The sequence below is a fragment of the Myotis yumanensis genome, unplaced genomic scaffold, assembly GCF_028538775.1.
Source record: "Myotis yumanensis isolate MYYU_CA2020_CCGP unplaced genomic scaffold, mMyoYum1.0.hap1 SCAF_13, whole genome shotgun sequence".
Taxonomy (NCBI): domain Eukaryota; kingdom Metazoa; phylum Chordata; class Mammalia; order Chiroptera; family Vespertilionidae; genus Myotis; species Myotis yumanensis.
The window spans coordinates 954,525-972,868 of NW_027223764.1; the positions used below are offsets into that span (position 1 = coordinate 954,525).

The 18,344-nt window shown below is 58.9% G+C and overlaps 1 protein-coding gene across 1 annotated transcript in view; it reads left to right on the top strand.

Moving 5' to 3' along the window:
• LOC139022155 (scavenger receptor cysteine-rich domain-containing protein DMBT1-like) overlaps window positions 1-18,344 on the top strand; it is a 53,319-nt gene that overhangs the window by 31,020 nt on the left and 3,955 nt on the right. The window contains exons 23-37 of the mRNA XM_070433229.1: window positions 1,847-1,894; window positions 2,686-2,745; window positions 4,928-4,975; window positions 7,164-7,211; window positions 7,999-8,046; window positions 8,553-8,612; window positions 10,783-10,830; window positions 12,184-12,210; window positions 13,021-13,080; window positions 13,770-14,099; window positions 14,478-14,504; window positions 15,575-15,604; window positions 16,068-16,218; window positions 16,999-17,207; window positions 18,113-18,297. Coding sequence (XP_070289330.1) covers window positions 1,847-1,894; window positions 2,686-2,745; window positions 4,928-4,975; window positions 7,164-7,211; window positions 7,999-8,046; window positions 8,553-8,612; window positions 10,783-10,830; window positions 12,184-12,210; window positions 13,021-13,080; window positions 13,770-14,099; window positions 14,478-14,504; window positions 15,575-15,604; window positions 16,068-16,218; window positions 16,999-17,207; window positions 18,113-18,297 — 1,379 coding nt within the window. The remainder of the gene's footprint in view (window positions 1-1,846; window positions 1,895-2,685; window positions 2,746-4,927; window positions 4,976-7,163; window positions 7,212-7,998; window positions 8,047-8,552; window positions 8,613-10,782; window positions 10,831-12,183; window positions 12,211-13,020; window positions 13,081-13,769; window positions 14,100-14,477; window positions 14,505-15,574; window positions 15,605-16,067; window positions 16,219-16,998; window positions 17,208-18,112; window positions 18,298-18,344) is intronic.

Genomic DNA, 18,344 nt, shown 5'->3' on the forward strand with positions numbered 1-18,344 from the left:
TTTGCCTCAAGTGAGGCAGGACTGAGGAGAAGGAATAAGGGGCCAAGGAGGCCATGGTCTTGGCCTGTCCCCAGAGCCGTGGAACTCCACCTTGGGTGGCCCTGGTGGATATGGGGGGAGGGCAGTCCTGCTCACCGCCCTGGGCAATCCTGGGGCTCCCTACCTGGGAGCATCCTTAGAGCTGGCAGGACAAGATGTTCCTGGCTCCTTTCCCCGTGATGGAGATGATTCTCTCGGCGTGTCCAAAGCTGACCGCCTGGCCTGGGGCATGGCTGTGATGGAGGCCCTGTGTCTGGAACTGGCCTCGGGCCAGGATCTCAGCACAGAGGTGGAGGAGGTTTCCCTGAGGCCCCGGAGCCAGCTCACTACCACCTGGAGGGTGTCTGTGGATTCCTTCCAGGGAAGCTGGCCCCTGGGAGTGGGCGTTGGTAAGCACCTCCCCTCTGTGAGGATGGTGTCACCTGGGGGCTCCAAGACAGTGACACTGAGGGGACAACCTGAGAGCACAGAGGTCCTTAGTGAAGGACAGAGAGAGTGGGAGGGAGCAGGGGGAGGTGGGACATGGCAGGTGGCCAATGACTGGAAGGAACCAATGGGGGCGTTGGGGATGGGGTATTAGGACCCCATGGAAAACTCTAGAAATGGGTGTAAACTCTAAATATCAGAATGCATCAAGGCTGAAATATCAGTGTGCACATTGATTTCCCCCATTTGTTGGGGTCATTCCCCGTTCAATCAGTGGGGTCAGCACCAGGGCCCTGGTGGCCTGTCCCAGGTATGACACTGGCTTCCATACACTGGACAGGAAGTCCTCGGGTTCCGGGAGGCAGGCCATGGCAAAGGGACAGAGGGTGTGGCTTTGGAAGGACTGCGAGGTTCAGGGCGGCACCTCTGCGTCCACCGCGAGGCCATGTGCACGACTTCAGGCCTGTGTGTAGAAGTTGAGGGTCATCCACCGGGGACCTGGGCCGGGCCCGTGGGAGCTTGGAGCCTGACTGTCTTTTCGTTTTCCAAAGCTACTCAGGCCTCCACAGTCCCTGCCCCTCTCCTTGGATGTCCCTCTGTCCTGCCCACCTCTACTGGTCCGCATTCCCTAACTGACCAAAGGCTGTTGCAAGCCCATCTGGACAACACATTTGCCCTCTGGGTCCTTAACTGTGGTGGTAAGAGGGTGTGATTCCAAAGACTCAGTCTGTCTATACTCCTTTTGAGTTCTCATCAGATACTTAGAGACTGTCCCTGGAGAGAGTGGCCGATGATCAAGAAGGGCCTTTCCTTTCAAGAAGGTGGCCCCATGAGTCCAGGCAGAGGAGGGTTTTGTGGGATAGTGGACAATGATGCCCACTGGTTTTCTGATGACGGGACAGCGGGCTTCTGGCTGCTTTCCTCCTCTCACACCTACCGCACGCAGAGGGCCAGGATGGTCACACCAGCATTCCTAGGTGGCAGAGACAGAGCCCGGAGATGTCAGTGAGCATGTGATGAGGGTCCTCTGGGTACCAGGACCTGTCATTGCCTACAGGATCAGGCACCAGGCCCTGAATCTTTCTATCCAAGATTCAGAGTCAGGCTAACACCTCAAGCCACCAGTCCTTGCCTGGCTCATGGGGAGAGATGGGAAAGGCTTTCTGATTGGGAGGAATATGGCGGTCAGAGACGTGGAGGGATGCGGCTGGGCTCTCCCAGGCCTTCGACTCCGATGACCCAGCAGAGTGGGAGGCTTGTGGACAGGCAGGGAGCACGTGCAGGAGGCACATGGGAAACTCACCCTGACCGACCCACCCTTTTGGGAAGGACTTCTTTCCTGGGGCCTCACCGCGGCTTTTCTCTCTCTTGTCTCTTCCAGACTCATGGAGAACTGCTTCCACAAGTTTCTATCCTCCAACAGCAACAGGTACAGGACCCTCCACCCTCCCAGGGCTTCTCTCTGAGTCTGAATCACGCCTGGGATGGAATGTGACAGGAAGAGGCTCCGAGCACATTGGCCATCCTCATCTTTGTCCCTTAAGGGGGTGGGGCCAGAGGAGGGTCTCTGGCGAGGTCCTTGTTAGACATGGTTGGCTGATATTTTGTCTCCAGGGTGCTTCATGGAGAAGGCTCAGCCAAGGCCCTCCCCCGTTGCTCAGTGTCAGCCCTTGAAGCCTCCTTGGACCTGCTGAGAGCCATGTGCAGACTCAGCCTCAGGGGATGAGAGTGCCCGTCCTCTCTTGTCTGGCAGACTTGGTCTCATCACCTCCGCTGGCTTTGCCTCAAGTGAGGCAGGACCATCGAGAAGTAATAAATGGCAAAGGGGGCCATGGTCTTGTCCTGTCCCTGGAGACGTGGAACTCCACCCTGGGTGGACCTGTGATTGTCTCCAGATTCACTCACCAGGCCCTGACTCTTTCTATTAAAGCTTCAGAGTCAGGCCAACACCTCAAGGCACCAGTGAGTGCCTGGTTCATGGGGGAGAAATGGGAAAGGTCTTCCGTTGGGGCGGTACTTGGCGGTCAGAGACGTGGAGCGATGTGGCTGGGCTCTCCCAGGCCTTCGACCCCCATGACCCAGCAGAGCGGGAGGCTTGTGTTCAGGCAGGAAGCACGTGAAGGAGGCCCATGGGAAAGTCACCCTGACCGACCCACCCTTTTTGGAAGGACTCCTTTCCTGAGGTCTCTCCATGGCCTTTCTCTCTGTTCTCCCTTTCAGATTCATGGACAGCTTCTTCCACAACGTCATCCCTAGCTGCCTCTCTTCCAACAACAACAGGTACAGGACCCTCCCCCCTCCCCGGGCTTCTCTCTGAGTCTGAATCACGCCTGGGATGGAACTTGACAGGAAGGGGCTCCGCATCGGCCAACCTCATCCTTGTCCCTTAGGGGGCGTGGGGCCAGAGAAGGGTCTCTGACCCGGTCCTTGTTAGACATGGTTGGCTGATGACTTGTCTCCAGAATGCTCCTTGGTGGAGGCTCAGCCTACGCCCTCTCCTCCTGCTCAGGGTCAGCCCTGGAGGCCTCCTGGAACCTGCTGAGAGCCCTGTGCAGGCTCACCCTCAGGGGGTGAGAGTGCCCGTCTTCTCCGGTCTGGCAGATGTGGTCCCATCACCTCTGAGGGCTTTTCCTCAAGTGAGGCTGGACCATGGGGGAGAAATCAGTGGCCAATGGGGCCATGGTCTTGGCCTGTCCCCGAGCTGAGAACTTCACCTTGGGTGTCCCCGGTGGACATGGGGGAGGCAGTCCTGCTCACCTCGGTGGGCAATACTGGAGCTCCCTACCTTGAGCATCCTTAGACCTGGCAGGACAGGATGTCCTGGCTCCTTTCCCATGATGGTGATGAATCCCAGAGCGATTCGAAAGCTAACCTCCTGGCCTGGGGCTTGGCTGTGTGGGAGTCCCTGTGTGTGGAACCTGTCTCGGGCTTGGAGCTCGGCACAGACATGGAGGAGGTGTCCCTGTGGCCCCAGAGCCAGGTCACTGCCAGCTGGATGGTGCCTGGGGCTTCCTTCCAGGGGAGCTGGCCCGTGGGTGTTCGGTTTGGTAAGCATCTCCCCTCCCTGAGGATGGTGTCACCTGGGGGCTCCAATCTAGTGAAGCAGAGGGGATAACCTGAGAGCACAGAGGTCCTTAGTGAAGGACAGAGAGTGGGAGGGAGCAGGGGGAGGTGGGACATGGCAGGTGGCCAATGAATGCAAGGAGTCGTTGGGGGCCTTGTGGATGGGGTATTAGGACCCCATGGAAAACTCTAGAAACTGGTGTAAACTATAAATATCAGAATGCGTCCAGGCTGAAACATGAGTGTGCGCATTGATTGACCCCGTTCGTTGGGGTCATCCCCCGTTCGCTCTGTGGGGTCAACACCAGGGACCTCGTGGCCTGTCCAAGGCATGACACTGGCTTCCATACACTGGACAGGAAGTCCTCGGGTTCCGGGAGGCAGGCCATGGCAAAGGGACAGAGGGCGTGGCTTGGGAAGGAATGCGTGGTTCAGGGCAGCACCTCTGCGTCCACCACGAGGCCATGTGCATGACTTCAGCTCTGTGTGTAGAAGTTGAAGGTCATCTACCGGGGACCTGGGCCGGCCCCGTGGGAGCTTGGTGCCTGAATGTCTTTTTGTTTTCCAAAGCTACTCAGGCCTCCACAGTCCCTGCCCCTCTCCTGGATGTCCCTCTGTCCTGCCCACCTCTACTGGTCCGCATTCCCTAACTGACCAATGGCTTTTGCAAGCCCATCTGGACCACACATTTGCCCTCTGTGTCCTTAACTGTGGTGGTAAGAGGGTGTGATTCCAGAGACTCGGTCTGTCTATACTCCTTTTGAGTTCTCATCAGATACTTAGAGACTGTCCCGGGAGAGAGTGGCCGGTGATCAAGAAGGGCCTTTCCTTTCAAGAAGGTGGCCCCGTGAGTCCAGGCAGAGGAGGGTTTTGTGGGATAGTGGACAATGATGCCCACTGGTTTTCTGATGACGGGACAGCAGGCTTCTGGCTGCTTTCCTCCTCTCACACCTACCGCACCCAGAGGGCCAGGATGGTCACACCAGCATTCCTAGGTGGCAGAGACAGAGCCCGGCGATGTCAGTGAGCATGTGATGAGGGTCCTCTGGGTACCAGGACCTGTCATTGCCTACAGGATCAGGCACCAGGCCCTGAATCTTTCTATCCAAGTTTCAGAGTCAGGCTAACACCTCAAGCCACCAGTCCTTGCCTGGCTCATTGGGGAGAGATGGGAAAGGCCTTCTGATTGGGGGGAATATGGCGGTCAGAGACGTGGAGGGATGCGGCTGGGCTCTCCCAGGCTTCGACTCCGATGACCCAGCAGAGCGGGAGGCTTGTGGACAGGCAGGGAGCACGTGCAGGAGGCACATGGGAAAGTCACCCTGACCGACCCACCCTTTTGGGAAGGACTTCTTTCCTGGGGCCTCACCATGGCTTTTCTCTCTCTTGTCCCTTCCAGACTCATGGAGAACTGCTTCCACAAGTTTCTATCCTCCAACAGCAACAGGTACAGGACCCTCCACCCTCCCAGGGCTTCTCTCTGAGTCTGAATCACGCCTGGGATGGAACGTGACAGGAAGAGGCTTTGCATGAGCCATCCTCATCCTTGTCCCTCTAGGGGGGTGGGCCAGTGAAGGGTCTCTGACCAGGTCCTTGTTCGACAAGGTTGGCTGGTGACTTGTCTACAGAGTGCTTCTGTGAAGAGGCTCAGCCAAGGCCCTACCCCGTTGCTATGGTCAGCCCTGGAGGCCTCCTGGGACCTGCTGAGAGCCTTGTGCAGACTCAGCCTCAGGGGTTGAGAGTGCCCGTGTTCTCCTGTGTGGCAGATGTGGTCCCATCAACTCTGAGGGCTTTGCCTCAAGTGAGGCAGGACCGAGGAGAAGGAATAAGGGGCCAAGGAGGCCATGGTCTTGGCCTGTCCCCAGAGCCGTGGAACTCCACCTTGGGTGGCCCTGGTGGATATGGGGTGAGGGCAGTCCTGCTCACTGCCCTGGGCAATCCTGGGGCTCCCTACCTGGGAGCATCCTTAGAGCTGGCAGGACAAGATGTTCCTGGCTCCTTTCCCCATGATGGAGATGATTCTCTCGGCGTGTCCAAAGCTGACCGCCTGGCCTGGGGCGTGGCTGTGAGGGAGGCCCTGTGTCTGGAACTGGTCTCGGGCCAGGATCTCAGCACAGAGGTGGAGGAGGTTTCCCTGAGGCCCCGGAGCCAGCTCACTACCACCTGGAGGGTGTCTGGGGATTCCTTCCAGGGCAACTGGCCCCTGGGAGTGGGCGTTGGTAAGCACCTCCCCTCTGTGAGGATGGTGTCACCTGGGGGCTCCAAGACAGTGACGCTGAGGGCACAACCTGAGAGCACAGAGGTCCTTTGTGAAGGACAGAGAGTGGGAGGGAGCAGGGGGACGTGGGACATGGCAGGTGGCCAATGAATGGAAGGAACCAATGGGGCGTTGGGGATGGGGTATTAGGACCCCATGGAAAACTCTAGAAATGGGTGTAAACTCTAAATATCAGAATGCATCAAGGCTGAAATATCAGTGTGCACATTGATTTCCCCCATTTGTTGGGGTCATTCCCCGTTCATTCTGTGGGGTCAGCACCAGGGCCCTGGTGGCCTGTCCCAGGTATGACACTGGCTTCCATACACTGGACAGGAAGTCCTCGGGTTCCGGGAGGCAGGCCATGGCAAAGGGACAGAGGGTGTGGCTTTGGAAGGACTGCGAGGTTCAGGGCGGCACCTCCGCGTCCACCGCGAGGCCATGTGCCCGACTTCAGCCCTGTGTGTAGAAGTTGAGGGTCATCTACCGGGGACCTGGGCCGGGCCCGTGGGGGCTTGGAACCTGACTGTCTTTTCGTTTTCCAAAGCTACTCAGGCCTCCACAGTCCCTGCCCCTCTCCTTGGATGTCCCTCTGTCCTGCCCACCTCTACTGGTCCGCATTCCCTAACTGACCAAAGGCTCTTGCAAGCCCATCTGGACCACACATTTGCACTCTGTGTCCTTAACTGTGGTGGTAAGAGGGTGTGATTCCAAAGACTCAGTCTGTCTATCCTCCTTTTGAGTTCTCATCAGATACTTAGAGACTGTCCCTGGAGAGAGTGGCCGATGATCAAGAAGTGCCTTTCCTTTCATGAAGGTGGCCCCGTGAGTCCAGGCAGAGGAGGGTTTTGTGGGATAGTGGACAATGATGCCCACTGGTTTTCTGATGACGGGACAGCAGGCCTCTGGCTGCTTTCCTCCTCTCACACCTACCGCACGCAGAGGGCCAGGATGGTCACACCAGCATTCCTAGGTGGCAGAGACAGAGCCCGGCGATGTCAGTGAGCATGTGATGAGGGTCCTCTGGGTACCAGGACCTGTCATTGCCTACAGGATCAGGCACCAGGCCCTGAATCTTTCTATCCAAGTTTCAGAGTCAGGCTAACACCTCAAGCCACCAGTCCTTGCCTGGCTCAAGGGGGAGAGATGGGAAAGGCCTTCTGATTGGGGGGAATATGGCGGTCAGAGAAGTGGAGGGATGCGGCTGGGCTCTCCCAGGCCTTCGACCCCGATGACCCAGCAGAGCGGGAGGCTTGTGGTCAGGCAGGAAGCACGTGCAGGAGGCACATGGGAAAGTCACGCTGACCGACCCACCCTTTTGGGAAGGACTTCTTTCCTGGGGCCTCACCACGGCTTTTCTCTCTCTTGTCCCTTCCAGACTCATGGAGAACTGCTTCCACAAGTTTCTATCCTCCAACAGCAACAGGTACAGGACCCTCCATCCTCCCAGGGCTTCTCTCTGAGTCTGAATCACGCCTGGGATGGAATGTGACAGGAAGAGGCTCCGCATGGGCCATCCTCATCTTTGTCCCTTAGGAGGGTGGGGCCAGAGGAGGGTCTCTGGCGAGGTCCTTGTTAGACATGATTGGCTGATATCTTGTCTCCAGGGGGCTTCATGGAGAAGGCTCAGGCAAGGCCCTCCCCAGTTGCTCAGTGTCAGCCCTTGAAGCCTCCTGGAACCTGCTGAGAGACATGTGCAGACTCAGCCTCAGGGGATGAGAGTGCCCGTCCTCTCTTGTCTCGCAGACTTGGTCTCATCACCTCTGAGGGCTTTGCCTCAAGTGAGGCAGGACCGTGGAGAAGAAATAAGTGGCAAAGGGGGCCACGGTCTTGGCCTGTCCCCAGAGACAGGGAACTCCACCCTGGATGGACCTGTGATAGCCTCCAGGTTCATTCACCAGGCTCTGACACTTTCTATTAAAGCTTCAGAGTCAGGCCAACACCTCAAGCCACCAGTGAGTGCCTGGCTCATGGGGGAGAGACAGGAAAGGTCTTGTGATGGGGCGGTACTTGGTGGTCAGAGACGTGGAGGGATGGGGCTAGTCTCTCCAAGGCCTTTGAACCCGATGACCCAGCTGAGCGGGAGGCGTGTGGACAGGCGGGGAGCAAGTGCAGGAGGCACATGGGAAAGTCAGGCTGACCGACCCACCCTTTTCGGAAGGATTCCTTTCCTGAGGCCTCACCACGGCTTTTCTCTCTGTTGTCCCTTGTAGACTCAAGGAGAACTGCTTCCACAAATTTCTATTCTTCAACAGCAACAGGTACAGGACCCTCCACCCTCCCAGGGCTTCTCTGTGAGTTTGAATCACGCCTGGGATGGAACGTGACAGGAAGAGGCTCCCCATGGGCCATCCTCATCCTTGTCTCTTAGAGGGGTTGGGCCAGAAGAGGGTCTCGAACAGGTCCTTGTTAGACATGGTTGGCTTGCCTCCAGTAGGATTCTGGGAGGAGGCTCAGCCAAGGCCCTCCCCCGTTGCTCAGTGTCAGCCCTTGAGGCCTCCTAGGACCTGCTGAGAGCCCTGTGCATGCTCAGCCTCAGGGGGTGAGAGTGCCCGTCCTCTCCGGTCTGGCAGCCATGGTCCCATCACCTCCGCTGGGCTCTCCCACGCCTTCGACCCCGATGACCCAGCCGAGCGGGAGGCTTGTGGACAGGCGTGGAACACGTGCAGGAGGAACATGGGAAACTCACCCTGACCGACCCACCCTTTTTGGAAGGACTCCTTTCCTGAGGTCTCTCCATGGCCTTTCTCTCTGTTCTCCCTTTCAGATTCATGGACAGCTTCTTCCACAACGTCATCCCTAGCTGCCTCTCTTCCAGCAACAACAGGTACACGACCCTCCCCCCTCCCCGGGCTTCTCTCTGAGTCTGAATCACGCCTGGGATGGAACTTGACAGGAAGGGGCTCCGCATCGGCCAACCTCATCCTTGTCCCTTAGGGGGCGTGAGGCCAGAGGAGGGTCTCTGACCAGGTCCTTGTTAGACATGGTTGGCTGATGACTTGTCTCCAGAATGCTCCTTGGTGGAGGCTCAGCCTAGGCCCTCTCCTCCTGCTCAGGGTCAGCCCTGGAGGCCTCCTGGAACCTGCTGAGAGCCCTGTGCAGGCTCAGCCTCAGGGAGTGAGAGTGCCCGTCTTCTCCGGTCTGGCAGATGTGGTCCCATCACCTCTGAGGGCTTTTCCTCAAGTGAGGCTGGACCATGGGGGAGAAATCAGTGGCCAATGGGGCCATGGTCTTGGCCTGTCCCCGAGCTGAGAACTTCACCTTGGGTGTCCCCGGTGGACATGGGGGAGGCAGTCCTGCTCACCTCGGTGGGCAATACTGGAGCTCCCTACCTTGAGCATCCTTAGACCTGGCAGGACAGGATGTCCTGGCTCCTTTCCCATGATGGTGATGAATCCCAGAGCGATTCGAAAGCTAACCTCCTGACCTGGGGCTTGGCTGTGAGGGAGTCCCTGTGTGTGGAACCTGTCTCGGGCTTGGAGCTCGGCACAGACATGGAGGAGGTGTCCCTGTGGCCCCAAAGGCAGGTCACTGCCAGCTGGATGGTGCCTGGGGCTTCCTTCCAGGGTAGCTGGCCCCTGGGTGTTCGGTTTGGTAAGCATCTCTCCTCTGTGAGGATGGTGTCACCTGGGGGCTCCAATCTAGTGAAGCAGAGGGGACAACCTGAGAGCACAGAGGTCCTTAGTGAAGGACAGAGAAAGTGGGAGGGAGCAGGGGGAGGTGGGAGCTGGCAGGTGGCCAATTTATGCAAGGAATCATTGGGGGCCTTGTGGATGGGGTATTAGGACCCCATGGAAAACTCTAGAAATTGGTGTAAACTCTCAATATCAGAATGCGTCCAGGCTGAAACATGAGTGTGCACATTGATTGACCCCATTTGTTGGGGTCATTCCCCATTCATTCTGTGGGGTCAACACCAGGATCTTAGTGGCCTGTCCCAGGCATGACACTGGTTTCCATACACTGGACAGGAAGTCCTCAGGCCATGGCAAAGGGACAGAGGGCGTGGCTTTGGAAGGACTGCGAGTTTCAGGGCAGCACCTCTACTTCCACCGCGAGGCCATGTGCACGACTTCAGCCCTGTGTGTAGAAGTTGAGGGTCATCTACCGGGGACCTGGGCCGGGCCCGTGGGAGCTTGGAGCCTGACTGTCCTTTTGTTTTCCAAAGCTACTCAGGTCTCCACAGTCCCTGCCCCTCTCCTTGGATGTCCCTCTGTCCTGCCCACCTCTACTGGTCCGCATTCCCTAACTGACCAAAGGCTCTTGCAAGCCCATCTGGACCACACATTTGCCCTCTGTGTCCTTAACTGTGGTGGTAAGAGGGTGTGATTTCAGAGATCAGTCTGTCTATACTCCTTTTGAGTTCTCATCAGATACTTAGAGACTGTCCCTGGAGAGAGCGGCTTATGATCAAGAAGGGCCTTTCCTTCCATGGAGGTGGCCCTGTAGGTCCAGGCAGAGGAGGGTTTTGTGGGATAGTGGACAATGATGCCCACTGGTTTTCTGATGACGGGACAGCAGGCTTCTGGCTGCTTTCCTCCTCTCACACCTACCGCACGCAGAGGGCCAGGATGGTCACACCAGCATTCCTAGGTGGCAGAGACAGAGCCCCGGGATGGCAATGAGCATGAGATGAGGGTCCTCTGGGTACCAGGACCTGTCATTGCCTACAGGATCAGGCACCAGGCCCTGAATCTTTCTATCCAAGTTTCAGAGTCAGGCTAACACCTCAAGCCACCAGTCCTTGCCTGGCTCATGGGCGAGAGATGGGAAAGGCCTTCTGATTGGGAGGAATATGGCGGTCAGAGACGTGGAGGGATGCGGCTGGGCTCTCCCAGGCCATCGACCCGATGACCCAGCGGAGCGGGAGGCTTGTGGACAGGCAGGGAGCACGTGCAGGAGGCACATGGGAAAGTCACCCTGACCGACCCACCCTTTTGGGAAGGACTTCTTTCCTGGGGCCTCACCGCGGCTTTTCTCTCTCTTGTCTCTTCCAGACTCATGGAGAACTGCTTCCACAATTTTCTATCCTCCAACAGCAACAGGTACAGGACCCTCCACCCTCCCAGGGCTTCTCTCTGAGTCTGAATCACGCCTGGGATGGAATGTGACAGGAAGAGGCTCTGCATGGGCCATCCTCATCCTTGTCCCTGTAGGAGGGTGAGGCCAGAGGAGGGTCTCTGACCAGGTCCTTGGTAGACATGGTTGGCTGATGACTTGTCTCCAGAGTGCTTCATGGAGGAGGCTCAGGCAAGGACCTAACCTGTTGCTATGGTCAGCCCTGGAGGCCTCCTGGTACTTGCTGAGTGCCCTGTGCAGACTCAGCCTCAGGGGGTGAGAGTGCCCGTGTTCTCCTGGGTGGCAGATGTGGTCCCATCACCTCCGCTGCCTTGCCTCAAGTGAGGCAGGACTGAGGAGAAGGAATATGTGGCCAAGGAGGCCATGGTTTTGGCCTGTCCCCAGAGTCGTGGAACTCAACCATGGGTGGACCTATGGATGTTGGGGGGCAGTCCTGCTCACCTCTCAGGCAATCCTGGGTCTCCCTACCTGGGAGCATGCTTAGAGCTGGCAGGACAGCATGTTTCCGCTCCTTTCCCCGTGAAGGAGATGAATCCCTGGGCGTGTCCAAAACTGACCGCCTGGCCTGAGGCGTGGCTGTTAGAAAGGCCCTGTGTCTGGAACCAGCCTCGGGTCTGGAGCTCAGCACAGACATGCAGAGGAGTCCCTGTGGCCCGGAAGCCAGCTCACTGCCACCTAGAGGGTGTCTGGGGATTCCTTCCAGGGCAGCTGGCCCCTGGGTGTGGCAGTTGGTAAGCACCTCTCCTCTGTGAGGATGGTGTCATGTGGGGGCTCCAAGATAGTGACGCTGAGGGGACAACCTGAGAGCACAGAGGTCCTTAGTGAAGGACAGAGAGAGTGGGAGGGACCATGGGGAGCTGGGAGATGGCAGGTGGCCAGTGAATGGAAGGAACCAATGGGGGCCTTGGGGATGGGGTATGAGGACCCCATGGAAAACTCTAGAAATTGGTGTCAAATCTCAATATCAGAATGCGTCCAGGCTGAAACATGAGTGTGCACATTGATTGACCCCATTTGTTGGGGTCATTCCCCGTTCATTCTGTGTGGGCAACACCAGGGCCCTGGTGGTCTGTCCCAGGTATGACACTGGCTTCCATACACTGGACAGGAAGTCCTCGGATTCCGGGAGGCAGGCCATGGCAAAGGGACAGAGGGCGTGGCTTGGGAAGGACTGTAAGGTTCAGGACAGCACCTCTGCGTCCACAGTGAGGCCATGTGCACGGCATCAGCTCTGTGTGTCGAAGCTGAGGGTCGTCAATCCGGGATCTGGGCCAGGCTCCTGGGAGCTTGGTGTCTGACTGTCCTTTCTTTTCCTACAGCTACTCATTCCTCCACAACCTGGCCAGGTGAGTCCCTGCCACGTGTCCTGTGATGTTCCTCTCTCCTGCCCCCCTCTGCCTGTCAGTCCTCTCCAGCTGACCCATGGCTCTTTGAACCCCATGTGGATCACACTTTTGCCCTCTGTCTCTTTATCTACCAGGGGAAGGGGGATGCCAAAGGCTCTGTCTCTCCATCCTCCTTGTGAGTTCTCATCAGATACTTGGCGGCCATCCCGGGGGAGAGCGGCCGATGGTCAGAGAAGTGCCTCCCCTTCCATGATGGTGGCCCCATGACTCCAGGCGGAGGAGGGCTTTGTGGAATAGTGGACACTGATGCCCACTGGCTTTCGGATGACGGGACAGCAGTTTTCTCGCATCTCTCCTCCTCTCAGACCTACCCACCCTGAGGGCTAGCATTGTAACTGCATCCCAATGGGGCAGAGACAGTGCCCGGGGATGGCAGTGAACATGTGGTGAGGGTCCTCTGAGTACCAGTACCTGTGCCTGCCTCCTGGTTCCATAACCAGGCTCTGACTCTTACTATCCAAGCTTCAGAGTCAGCCCAACAACTCAAGCCCCCAGTGAGTGCCTGGCTCAAGGGGGAGAGATGGGAAAGGTCTTCTGATGGGAAGGAACATGACGGTCAGAGACGTGGAGGGATAAGGTTGGTCTCACCCAGGCCTTCGACCCTGTTGACCCAGCGGAGCAGGAGGCTGTGGACAGGCAGGGAGCACATGCAGGAGGCACATGGGAACGTCACGCTCACTGACCCACCCTATGGGAAGGACTCCTTTCCTGAGGCCTCCCCATTCCCTTCCTCTCTGTTTTCTCTTCCAGACCCATGGACAACTCCTTCCACAAGTCCATTCGTAACTTCCTCCTCTCAAACAACCGAAGGTACAGGTCCCTTCACCCTCCCTGGGCCTCTCTCTGAGTCTGAATCTCGCCCGGGATGGAACGGGACAGGAAGAGGCTCCACATTGGTCATCCTCATCCTTGTCCCTTAAGGGGTGGGGTGAGAGGAGCGCCTCCGATCAGGTCCCTTGTCTGACATGGTTGTTTGGTGACTTGTCTCCAGAGGCTTGTTTGGTGGCTCAGCCAAGACCTTCCCCTGTTGTTCAGGGTCAGCCCTGGAGGCCTCCTGGGACCTGCTGTGAGCCCTGTGCAGGCTCAGCCTCAGGGGGTTGAGTCTCTATCCTCTCATGTCTGACAGAGGTCCCATCCCCTCTGAGAGCTTTGCCTCAAGTCAGGCAGGACCATGGAGAAGAAATAAGTGGCCAAGCAGGCCATGGTCTTGGCCTGTCCCATGAGCCTTGAATCTGTACCCCGGGTGGCCCTGGTGGATGTGGGGGGCAGTCCAGCTCACCCCATGAGCAATCCTGGGCCCCCTACCTAGGAGCGCCCTTAAACCTTGCAGGACAGGGTGTCCCTGTTCCTTTCCCTTTGATGTAGGTGAACTCCTGGGTTTGTCCAATGCTGACCGCCTGCCATGGGGCGTGGCAATGAGGGAGCCCTGAGTCTAGAACCTGCCTCAGGCCTGGAGCTCAGCACAGACATGGAGAAGGTGTCATTGTACCATTGTCTAGGGTTCCAGAATGACTCAGGTTTGGCCCTGAGGCTGGTGAATGGCGGTGACCGGTGTCAGGGCCGCGTGGAGGTCCTCTACCGAGGCTCCTGGGGCACTGTGTGTGACGACGGGTGGGACACCAACGACGCCAACGTGGTGTGCAGGCAGCTGGGCTGTGGCTGGGCCCGGTCGGCCCCAGGAAATGCCCGGTTCGGACAGGGCTCAGGCCCGATCGTGCTGGACGACGTGGGCTGCTCCGGGCATGAGTCTTTCCTGTGGAACTGCCCGCACAGGGGCTGGAACTCGCACAACTGTGGGCACCACGAGGACGCCGGCGTCATCTGCTCAGGTGCGTCCTGTCTCCAGGCCTCCCTGTTAGTGCGGCACCCTGGTTTCAGGGCTCCTCTCACCTCAGCCCAGCAGGAGACGGGCAGTTTCAGCTTCAATCTCACATCGCCAGCAGCTACTGGGTTCCTGGAAGTTTGGGGGTGGCTGTCACATGGCCCCAGCCTGGCCCTCAGATAAACCCCCAACACCTTTTTTTGAGAAAATCCCTGAGGTTACACTTAGTAGGCAGCTCCCCTGGGCCGCTTCCGGGAGCAATTCTGAGGCCACGGGCGGGGGGGGGGAGGGGGGACACGCAGGAGCCCCTCTGTCCGCATCCTGAGGGTCTCCTTCCCACACACCCTGGGCCCAGGACTGACCCCGATGCTTCTCTTTCTTGCAGCTCCGCCCGTCGTCGTGACCACCCCAGGTGAGTCCCATGGCCCAGGCTTCTGGTGGAGCCCCTGCTCTGTGTTTGCACGAGGAGCAGGGCGGGCTCCTGGGCAGCTTTTCTCTCTGATGATCCGGATTTCCGCCGTGATGTGCTGAGGGCACAGTAAGCACCTTTCCTTGGGCTCCGCCTGGGAGTCCCTCTGAGCCCTGCCCCCGCCGCCTCCGGGGCTCATGAAGAGGCTGTGGTGGGAGAGGATGGTCCTGGCATTTCAAGTGCAAATAACCATCCAGGTCAACCCGTGGCAAAAGGCAACCATTGTAGAAACATGGCCGAGTAGAACCCCTACAGATGCTCGTCTGGTAACGAGTTCCTTCACCCGAGAGCACAAGCCCCGACTGCTCTCTGTGTCCCGATGGGAACACTCGGTGCCAATTATGGTTGTAGTGCTCCCAGGGGCTCCCTGGCCATGGACTGTGACCTGGATGGTCAAGGCTCTGACAAGTCCTACAAGAAGGACAAGACTTGACTCTCTTCTGTCACACTCTGGGCCACGGACTTTCAACCTCTCCAGGAACATCCTCAGACTCTTCATCTTCTTCCCAGGCTGGTGGCACCCATCACCTACCGCCCCTCGCTCTTCCGCCTCACGCACAAGGCGGCGGGCTTATGGGTCCCGATGAGCCTGTGCATGGCGGAGGTGCCCGCAAGTGCGCCGCCCCTCTCCACCTGCACACACACCCTCCCCAGCCCACCCCTTGCACCCTCACCCGCCTGCGTGCACACAGCCAGCATCCTGCTCGCGCACACTCACTCCCCACATTGCCCCTGCCAGCTGGATAGCTTCTGGTTTGTGTGTGTGTGTGTGTGTGCGTTTGTATTTAAATCCTTTATTGTTGAAAGTATTACATGTGTCTCCTTTCCACCCCATTGACCTCTCCCCGGCCGCTCCCACCTCCTTCAGGCTGGGAGCTCCGGAGGGCGCGGCCCGTGGCCAGCGTCTCGCTGTGGCCCCGGGTGGCACAGGGCTGGCACAGAGTGAGCATGCGCTCAGTGGCTGAGCCAAGGATGGCAGGAAACTGACCATGATCTCTCCTCTCTGTCCCCAGAGCCTCCCTTCACCAGCACCAGGCCAGCTGGTAAGCCCTGCGCTCCCTGCCCTCGGTGACCATCAGTGACGCTGGGAGAGATGGCGGGAATGGCGAGGCGGTGGCTTCCCTGCGTGTCCCTCAGCCTCAGGGACAGGCCACGCTGGGGCCACAGCCCGTAGGGTTTCTTCCTGGGGAATTGTTCACAAATCCCCCTCTCATTCCCAGCCAGCCTTGTTCAGTGATTAGTGTCGAACTAGGAACCAGGAGGTCAGGGTTCGATTCCCGGTCAGGGCACAGGCCCGGGTTGTGGGCTCCATCCCCAGTGGGGGGCGTGCAGGAGGCAGCCGGTCCATGATTCTCTCTCATCATGGATGTTTCTATCTCTCACTCCCTCTTCCTTTTTCTCAATATTAATACAAATGGATTTAAAAATAATAAATAAGTAAAACTCCCCCTGCCCGGGTGGTGCACCGTGTGCTCTGGGTGACCAGCATCTCCTCTGTCCCGGCAGCCACAGGGGCCTGTGGGGGCTTCCTGTCCCGGCCCTCGGGGCGCTTCTCCAGCCCGTCCTACCCCGGGAGCTACCCCAACAACGCCCGCTGCGTGTGGGACATCGAGGTCCAGAACAACCACCGCGTGACCGTCGTCTTCAGAGACGTGCAGTGAGTGGGTGCGGGCGGCCGCAGGGCCTCGGGGGGACCTGGGGGACGTGGGGGAGGGAGGGACCGGAGCAGGCGCCCTGGGAGAGAGGCTGCCCATTGGCATTCTGCCCGTGGGCGCGGTTTTCAACCCAGCACAGGGGCAGCCGGCAGTGGGGCCAGCACAGGGCCTTGGCTTCTGGTCTGTGTGGTCCCTACTGCCCAGTGTGGCCACAGAACATCACTGGCCTTTCCGAGCCTCAGTCCAAAGGGAGGGATGAGCCGGCCGGCCTGGCTCAGGGATGGAGTGTCCACCTATGACCCAGGAGGTCAGGGCTGGAGTCCCGGTCAGGGCACATGCCCGGTTCTGGGCTCCATCCCCAGTAGGGGGCGTGCCAGAGGCAGCCGATCCATGATTCTCATCATTGGTGTGTGTCTCTCTCTCCCCCTTTCTTTCCTCTCTGAAATCAATAAAATATATTTTTAAAAAATAGAGGGATAAGCCCTGGCTTGGTTTGCTCAGTGGGTAGAGTGTCAGCCCTCAGACTGAAGGGTCGCAGGTTCGATTTCCGGTCAAGGGCAGGTACCTGACTTGCAGGCTCGGTCCCTGGCCCCAGTCGGGGTGCGTGTGGAAGGCAACCTATCTCTGTCTCTGTCACATCGCTGTCTCTCTCTCTCTGTGTCCCCCCCCCCCCCCCCTCACTCTCTCTAAAAATCGATGGGAAAAAGCCCTCAGGGGAGGATAACAAAACCACAGCACAGCCTCTAGTTAAGTGGAGCCCACACCCTGTGCCGTGTCCGCAGGCTGGAGAGCAACTGTAACTACGACTACATCGAGGTGTTCGACGGCCCCGCCCTCAGCTCCCCGCTCATCGCCCGGGTCTGCCACGGCTCCCGGGACTCCTTCACGTCGTCCTCCAACTTCATGTCCATCCGCTTCGTCAGCGACGGCAGCGTCACCCGCAGCGGGTTCCAGGCCGATTACTACTCCCGTCCCTCCAACCACAGCACCAGTAAGTCCCAGGCTCTCGGGGCGGGGTGCCTGCCCCCCGGCACCCGCAGTGGCGGGACAGCAGACCAGAGCCGCCGGCAGGTCCGCGTTCCGGATCTGCCGCCGGAAGGGACCAGTGGACGCCATGCCCAGGGCGGAAGTGGCCCTGGCGGGAGGCCTGTGACCATCAGAGTTAGGGGCACCGTGACTGTGTCCTGAGACCTGGCACCTGTGGCTGCCGCCTGGAGGCCCCTGGTCGCTGAGCCAGGCCCAGCAGAGGTTGGTGGCCAGGAGTGGAGCTGTGCAGGGGACGGACAGACAGACGGAGGACGGACTGTGGCCGGCGGGCAGGTGCTGTCCCAGCCCTTTTTCCGCGGGACTCTCAGCCCTGCCGGCTCCACAGCCCAGGGACCCTATTTCACCGGGTCCCCACGATGCCACCCGAGCGTCACTTTACTCTGGGGCTCACGGTGACCTGGCAGGACAGCTCCTCCTTCCGCATCCGGCCTCCATTTCTTTTGTTTATTTCTGTTGTCCTCCTCTGAGGACACTTTCCCCTGATTTTTAGAGAGAGTGGACGGGAGGGGGAGAGACAGAGAGAGAGAAACATCCATGTGTGAGAGACACATCGACTGGTTGTCTCCGTGCGGCCGGGGATCAAGCCTGCCACTGAGGAACTTGCCCTTGACTGGATTCGAACCCGTAACTCTCAGTCCATGGGCTGACGCTCTACCCCCTGGGCCACACCGGCCAGGACCTGCCTCCATTTCTCCATCGGTGTGCGTAGTGCACCTGCGGGGGGTGTGTGTGAAAATACCCTAATGTGGACCACCTTTGTCAGCCCCTCGATCATGTGCACAGGGCAGGGGTGGGGGAGCCCCCAGTGGGTTTGGGGCGTGCACTGACCCGGCCGCCCTCGGCCCCCAGAGCTGCTCTGCCTGCCAGACCGGATGCAGGCCAACGTGAGCCGGAGCTACCTGCAGTCCCTGGGCTACTCGGCCAGCGACCTGGTCATCCCCCACTGGCAGGACGTGCAGCAGTGTCAGGCCCAGGTCACGGCGAGCCAGGTGACCTTCACCATCCCCTACGCGGGCTGCGGCACCACCCAGCAGGTGAGCGGCCTTCCCGCGCCCTCCCCGATCCCGCTTCCTCCCGGCGA